This window comes from Caretta caretta, chromosome 20 (genome assembly GCF_965140235.1).
Source record: "Caretta caretta isolate rCarCar2 chromosome 20, rCarCar1.hap1, whole genome shotgun sequence".
In the NCBI taxonomy this organism is placed as follows: Eukaryota; Metazoa; Chordata; order Testudines; family Cheloniidae; genus Caretta; species Caretta caretta.
The window spans coordinates 13585742-13593701 of record NC_134225.1 but is presented as its reverse complement, the minus strand read 5'-3'; the positions used below and the strand labels follow the sequence as shown (position 1 = coordinate 13593701).

General features: G+C 62.3%; 1 protein-coding gene across 1 annotated transcript; it reads left to right on the top strand.

The window, feature by feature from the left end:
* Window positions 1-333: 333 nt before the first annotated feature.
* LOC142069713 (syntaxin-binding protein 1-like) lies at window positions 334-7043 on the top strand. Its single transcript, XM_075121778.1, has 6 exons — window positions 334-417; window positions 3682-3812; window positions 3956-4063; window positions 5653-5718; window positions 6420-6500; window positions 6834-7043. Exons 4-6 carry the CDS (start codon window positions 5689-5691, stop codon window positions 7041-7043), a joined length of 321 nt encoding a protein of 106 aa, XP_074977879.1. The 5' UTR covers window positions 334-417; window positions 3682-3812; window positions 3956-4063; window positions 5653-5688.
* The last annotated feature ends 917 nt before the right edge of the window (window positions 7044-7960 follow it).

Genomic DNA, 7960 nt, shown 5'->3' with positions numbered 1-7960 from the left:
AACACAGCAATGAACACACACATTTTGCTCTAATACAAAACTTGTTCTCAGACTTATGCACATGTGATTGTTTTATGAGCTCCTTAGATAGATAGATAGATAGGTTAGATCGGATAAATATTTGAGACTACTACTGGACACTGTGTGCCCAAACAAGGTCTGGAAAACATGCTTTATAGTCAGAGTCTTAAGAAGCTTGATCATTTACTTTATCCAAGACAAGGTTAAGAGGTGACTTGATCACTGTCTACAAGTACCTCCATAGGCAAGAGATTTCTGATACCAGCTGGCTCTTTAATCTAGCAGACAAAGGCATAATGGGAGCCTGTGGAGGAGGCAGTGCGCAGAGCTGCCTGGCCACACCTCCGCGTAAGAGCTGGAGAGGGGACATGCTGCTGCTTCCAGGAGCTGCTTGAGGTAAGCGCTGCCTGGAGCCTGCACTCCTGACCCCCCCCTCACACCCCAACCCCCTGCCCCAGTCTTGATCCCCCTCCTGCTCTCTGAACCCCTCAATCCCTCCCTCATCCTCAGCCCCACCCGAGAGCTCTCACCCCCAGCTGGAGCCCTCATCCCCTCCCGCACCCCAACCCCTTGGTCCCAGCCCAGAGCCCCCTCCTATGTCCCAAACCCCTCATCCCCAGCCCCACCCCAGAGTCTGCACCCACCGCCCGAGCCCTCACGCCCCCCCGTGCCCCAACCCCAGCCTGGTGAAAATGAGCGAGTGAGTGAGGGTGGGGAGAGCGAGCAACGGGGGGGGGTGGAGTGGGTGGGGGAGGGGCCTCAGAAAAGGGGTGGGGCGGGGGTGGGGCAAGGGTGTTCAGTTTTGTGCAAGTAGAAAGTTGGCAACCCTAGTTTGTACAGCGCCTAGCATGATAGCACGATGAGGCTCGTAAGTGCTATGGTAATACAAACAAATACTATAACTAATAATATAATATTGGGTAAAGTTTTTGGTCTGTATTCTACTGGAGGTCAGACAAAATGGTCTCTTCTGGCCTTAAAAATCTGTGAAATGGTGAATCTGTGCAGTTATACAGAGATAACATACATAATTTAATTGACTAATTTGGTAACATCTAGCCCAGTTAATCTGAGACTCCGGCTGGATTAGAACTCAGGGGCCAGGTCTTTTCTGTAATCCTTAGATTGGGCCCTGTGGAGTGGACGGGTCTCTATCAGGATCTCTCTCAGCTGGACTTGCTGGGCAGGGCTCACGGGGTGAAGCCTAGCGGTTCAGTCTCAGGTGGTGGGGAGGCCATGTGGCCTGTCCTGGAGGAAGAGAGAGACCTATTGAGGTCTGGCACAGCAAAGGGCTTCCTCCCAGAGAGTTCCACAGCTGGGGCCCTGGCACCGACCCTGTGGATCCATGACCGCACCATTCCGCTCTACTTTCCCATCCACCGAGGCAGTGTTGCCTAGTGGATAGACTCCTGGACTGGGACGGGAGACCCGGGTTCTATTCCCAGCTGGGTGACCTTGGGCAAGTCACCGCCCCTATTTGTGCCTCAGTTTCCCCATCTGTAAAATGGGGATAATGATACCAGTCTCGGGCAGGGGGCCCCCCCTCTGGGATAGCTGGCTGCCATGGCACAGACGCTCTGTAACTCACAGCTGGCAGCACAGGCCTGCCTCCAGAGGGGAGCCTGGCACACACCTGGCTGCCGAAACCATCTACACAGGGATTGACAGCATGCTTGTTAACCACCGGAGCTACTTGCTGTAGCAGAGCTGGCTCCAGCCTGCAGCCCCAGTCTGATCTGGGCTATTCTCAGGAGCTGACGGCTGCGCTCAGGAGGGCAAAATCCTGCTCTGTGCTCACCCTGCTGCTGTTACTCCCGTGAGCCCCCCCAGGGATATTCCTGAGGCTCTTGCCAAGCCTCCCTGTCATGGGTGTAAACACTATCCCCATGTTACACGGGGGAAACTGAGGCATGGAGTAGCCTGCCAGGAGTAGGTGGCAGAGGCAGGAATAGGAGCCAGGAGTCCTGCCTGCCCAGCCCCCTTCAATAGAATCCAGACAGCACGCCCACTGCAGGGCCGGGACTGCTGACTCAAGCCCCTGCTCTCAATGCAATGCTGGCTCCATGCAGCATATTCTCAGCTGGCTGTGCCCCTGCCTTGCCAGCTGGCGCAGAAAGAACCCCAGGGTCTCTTGTAGCATGGCCTCTAGCAGTCAGGTCTCCAAAGCCACCCAGCCCGCGGTCCCGGCACCCTGGGGCCTTGTCTGCACTAGTCCCTCTTGCCTTGATGTTTCCCAGCTGCCAGCCCTGAGGGGTAGCTGGGACAGGCAGTGCTGTGGCACCCACCAGTGCACTAACCACCACTCTGCTCTGGGCAGGGTGGGGTGACCCGGTGGTTACGCCAGCCCCCATCTGCACTCGGGGATCCCTCCAGCAGAGCCGAACTGGCAAAGGGTGTGAACAGAGTCCCGTGGGGGGTGGGGGCGGGGGCTGAGCATAGCAACCCATCCAGGCTGGGTAGGGCTAGAGGGGAATGATGGTGCCAGCTCTGGGTTCATGTCCCTGCTCTGCCACAGACTCCCTGTGTGACCTTGGGTGAGTCACCCAGCCCCTCTGGGCCTCCATCCCCCTCTGCAATGGGGTGACAGCCCTGCCCAGCCCCACGTGCATGGGGGGGGGCAGGATGCAGCAATGATAGTGCTACAGTGGTGGGGGCTTGATACTCCTCCAAGAGAGGCGCTCCCCCGTCAGCCTCAACCCATTTACCCAGAGGCTGTGGAGACCTGCCAGGCGGGTGGGTGGTGGCCGGTCCGACGTTCTGCTCCCGAGCATGGCTGAAAATCGGGCCACGTACTGAGGTGGGACAGTTGGGGTAGCATCAGGGGCTGTACGTCCCCACCCCACCCACCCCCGACTGTCTGTGCTACCCAGCGAAGAGCAGACGCAGCCCCTTGCCGAGGTGCTCCTGGGTGGGCTTGGGTTCCACTGGGGCTGCTGGAGCCGGTTTCAGAGCCGTCTGCCATGAGAGCGCAGGGCTGGTCTCCTATCGCCACCTGCTGCGCAAAGAGGGAAGTGCATGCTGATCAGGCAGGAAGCGGGGGCTGGGCCAGCCCCCCCATGATGTGGGTCTGAGATGCTGACCATTGGAGTGGTCTCTGTCCAACTGGATGCTGGGGGGCCACACAGGCTGGGACTGGGGAGCTAGAGCTTCATATGGGGTCCCAGCTCAGATGCAAGGTGGGGCATAGGGATAATGTCCTGTCGTCCCCCTCTGGGACCTTGTATCAAAGAGTCTCTGGGCCTGGTGTTGGTTAATGATAGACTAGCCAGGCCCTTCTGGTGTAGTTCCCCCCGTCCCCACACAGCATATGGAGCAGGGGGCAGTCAGGGAGCTGCCTTGTAAGGGGCATGCTCCCGTTGGTGGAGAGGCACGAGCAGAGAGCATGCTTGGGGGAGGGGGGCATTGCTATTTGCATGAGGGGCAGGTAGCCCGTCCCCGCAGGGGGCGTTGCAGTGCAGCTGGTCAGGGCAGGACCCCAGGGCACGTCCCAGCTAGCTTGGGGGGTCTCTTGGCTTCCCCCTGGGGTTGGGGGCTGGGCCACAGAGACGGTGGGTAGTGAAGTTTCAGGCCACCAGGGCCCATTGGATTGTGCCGTGTAAGCCAGGCCAGGAACCCTCTGCCAGAGCAGGAGGTGACGGGTTTCTCTCTCCTTTGCCCCAGGGCCCCGACAAAGCCCGTTCTCAGCTGCTGATCGTGGACCGAAGCTTCGATCTGGTGTCCCCACTGCTGCACGAGCTCACCTACCAGGCCATGGCCTACGACCTGCTCAGCATCGAGAAAGACACCTACAAGTAGGGCCTGGCTGCCAGCAGGGGGCGTCCCGCACCCCTCCTCAGGCGGGCTGGGGGGGATGTGGCCCAGGCACCTGCACTGCTCCGCAGCCCCCACGCTCGGGCGAGGGGTGCCGCAGCCTGACCCCATCTCCCCCCTGCAGGTACGAGACGACGGGTATCAGCGACTCGCAGGAGAAAGAGGCGCTGCTGGACGAAGACGACGAACTCTGGGTGCAGCTACGCCACATGCACATCGCTGACGTCTCCAAGTGAGCGCGCTCGGCCCTGCCCCCTGACGCACCCCTCCATGCCCCGCCCATCCACTGGACATATCCCCCGTGCCCCACCCAGGGCCAGGACCCATCCCCCCCCCCCGGACACACCACTCCGTGCCCCACCCAATGCCAGGACACCCCTGGACACACCCCTCTGTGCCCTGCCTAGTGCCGGGTCTTGCTACTCCCCCCCACCTTCGGCACACCTCTCCCCTCCCCACCCAATGCTGGGACCCCCTACCCCCACTTTGGCACAGCCCTCCCCTCCCCGCCCGCTGCCAGGACTCTCCCCTTGGACACACCTCTCCCACCCAGTGCCAGGACAGCCCACCCCGTTGACACACCCCTCCCCCTCTTTTCCAGTGCCGGGACTTCCCCCATCCTCCCCTTCAGACACACCCCTCCCCTTTCCTTCCCACCCAGTGCTGGAACCCCATTACCCCTTGGATACACTCCTCTCCCACCCAGTGCAGGGACACCCACCCCCCGCAACACACCCCTCTCCTGCGCAGTGCCAGGGCCCCCCCTCCCCTTCCACCCAGTGCTGGAGCTTGTCCCTCAGACATACTCCTCTCTGAGTGCTGAGACCCCCTGGACCCAGCCCCTCTCCCCAAAGGACCCCTGAGCGCTCCCTTCCAGAGCCACTGTCCACATCTACTCTCGGGGATCCCCCTGGACACTGTCTTCCCCCGATCCCAGGGTCTCCCCATGCACCTCACAGCTCCCTTGAGTGAGTCCATCACCAACCTCTTGCTGGGCCTGCCACTGCCCCCAGACCCCCCCAGCAGGGCACCAGGAACCCCCTGAGGTGCACTGAACTCTGCCTTGGGGTAACTTAGGAAGAGGGGGTCTCCCTGCCTATCTGAGGCTCTCGAGGCAGAGAACCCTGGTGCCCGTGGGGTGGGGGCTCCATCCCCTGTAGCATAGGACATGGCACCCCCTACCTCCGAGACAGTGCCTGGCTCCGTCCTGACCCCTCTCCCTGCTGCAGGAAGGTGACGGAGCTGCTGCGCACCTTCTATGAAAGCAAGAGGCTGATCATGGACAAGGTGTGGCGGGAGTTGGGGGGAGCGACTGGGAGTCCGGGATGGGGGGACCCATCCCACTGCCACTGATGGGGAGGAGAAGCTATCCTGCTGCCCCAGGAGGGGTTGGCGGGGGCGGGGGCTGTCCCATTGCTCCCAGGGTTTGCCTGTAAAGGGCTTAGAGGTGTATGTGGAGTCCCCTGCCCCCCAGCCAGAGCTCTGGAGCTCCCCACAGTGGGGGAGGGCAGAGGCCCATGGGGTGGGGTCAGACAGAAGGATCGGGACTGCGCAGGAAAAGCTGCAGGGAGCCAACGCTGGCATCTCCCCGGTACGCTGCCGCTGTACACCTTGAGGGGCGCTCGGGTTGCGGGGCTCCTGTCTCGTTCCAGCTGGCCTGGGAAGGGCAGGTCTAACCTAAGCCGCAGCCACATGTGGCCTGAGTGACCCGCCCTGGCACAAGTGGCTGGGCTGCTGCGGCTGTCCCCAGGCGAGGCCTCTGCCCTGCAGGGGGCTCCAAGCACTGGGAGGGGCCAGGATCTCACCACCGCCTCCCTCCAGGCCAACATCGAGGACCTGTCCCAGATCCTGAAGAAGATGCTCCAGTACCACAAAGAGCTGAACAAGGTAACGGAGCTGGGGCTGTTAGTGGGCGGGGGGCAGGGCATTCAGTGGGGCTGATGGGAGGGGCAGAGTGCTCTGTGGGGCTGGTGAGGGACAGTAGGGACTCTCCTGGGGGCAGGGCACTCTGGGGCACTCCGCTTTACTGCCTGATGAGAGCTGCTGACCTGTCCGGTTGGGCAGAACCATTTTCCCCCCCAGTGCTGTGTGGCACCATGGGCAGCAGCCTGCCTGTCAGTGCCCAGAGCTGCCACGTTTGCCCCACCAATGGCAGCCCTTGGGTAATGCCCGTGCCCTGCAGCTGCAGCTCTCGGGAGAGGGCCTTGGTGGGCTTGCAAACCAGCCCGTTGGAGCCACTCCTGGTGCCACTGGGCCATGTGCCAACAGAAAGCTCCTGGCCACTGGCACAGGTACCCCGACACCTGCTGGTCTCCAAGCCCCCAACCTCGTGGTGACTAATAGAGAAGCCATGGGCTGTTTTGGAAGCTGCTCCCTCGTTCTGATCCTCCCCTCCCGCTGCCCCGCTCCACCCCAGAGGTGGCTGCACATCAGTGATGGGCAAAACTATCCCTATATACTCAGCTTCTACAGCCGATTGGGGCTGCCCCTCTGGCTGAGGGGCCCTCCTTGTGGGTTGGGGGGTTCAGGTGCTCTGGACCAGCTGGTGATGCGGTAAACTCCCCCTGTGCCCTGGTCTCTCCCCGCAGTACTCCACGCACCTGAACCTGGCCGAGCTCTCCAAGCGGCACTTCAAAGGGACGGTGGAGAAGCTGTGCAGCGTGGAGCAGGTGGGTCTGTAGGCAGAGCCTGGCTGGGGGGCAGAGTCTGGCTCATGGTCTCAGCCCGGAGAGAGGGGGTCTCAGACCCGCAGGTTCGCTGGAGCCAGGGTCAGCCCCCCCATGCAGCACCGGGGATGCAGAAGGGGGACATGGGGCTCGGGTTACTCCCTGGGGGCCAGTTGCTCACCCCAGAGGGAGCTGACCCCAGGGAGGAGGGGGCCCTGGCACGGGGTAGGCGAGCTGTGGGTCAAGGGGCCGTCACATCTCCCATCCTGCTGCGGGGGTGGGAGGAAGCAGAGCGGCCTGACCTGGGCCTTGTGTGTGCGCCCCCTCCCCCCACAGGACCTGGCCATGGGAACGGACGTGGACGGGAAGAAGATCAAGGACCCCATGAAGATCATTGTGCCCGTCCTGCTGGACCCCAGCGTGCAGGCCTACGACAAGATCCGCATCATCTTGATCTACATCTTCCTGAAGAATGGTAATGCCACAGGCCTGCAGGGGGGTGCTCCTGGAGGTGGGGCCCAGGCCTGTGGGGCTTGGGGGGAATAGCACTGCTCAGACTGGCACGCCCCCCAGCCATGTAGGGCACCTCCCGGCCAGCCGCTTCCCAGGGCCTGTGTCCAGCCTGGCTCTACGGCCCTGTCTTCCCTCTGCCCACCTCTCGGTGCCTGCGAGCCTGCCGGTGCGCTGTGCCCACGCTCCGCAGTGCCCCCTGGGGTCGGACCTGGCGGCCTTTGCTCCCCGCTGCTGCCTTCCGAGCAGTGTCCACCCTCCATGCTCCCCCAAGCCCGTTCTCTGCAGGGAGGGGGGATGGAGGAACACACCCAGAGCGGCCCCCCGGCCCGTTCTCTGCAGGGAGGGGGGATGGAGAAACACACCCGGAGCAGCCCCCCAGCCCGTTCTCTGCAGGGAGGAGGGACATCCCTCTCTTCCTGCAGGCTGTTCAGATACCATGTTCTGTCTCTGAGCCTCCTGCAACCAGTCCCCTGCCCACCCCTTGTGTCATCCCTGCACCAGCTCCCTGCTTCTTGCTGCATCCAGCCCCTTCCCCAAACTCACCAGGGCCTAGGGAACCTCCCTGACCCTGACACTTGGCACAGTCCCTCTTCCCCCTTCGGTTCCTGCCCCACGCTGGCTTGGTGGGGCAGCACCCTGGTCCGGGGCTCTTCCTGTAACCCTGCTCAGGCACTGCCCCTGGACCCATTGCCCAGGCCAGGGTGCCCTCATGGGGCTCCTCTGGCTGCCCGGCTGCCCAGTTTCCTGGCCAGGGGGTGCTGTGGAGTTGCCAGGCCTCCCCGTTTGCACTAAGCAGCAGTAAATGGTTTGGGGGGGCAGGGGGGCACGTTGCCCTCCCTCCAGCTCAAGGCCTCACAGCCTTAAAGAGCCAAGCCTCAGCTCTGACATTGCACCTGACTGGCCACAGAAGGGGGAGCCCAGATCAGGGGGACGGGGGCTCCCATTGCACT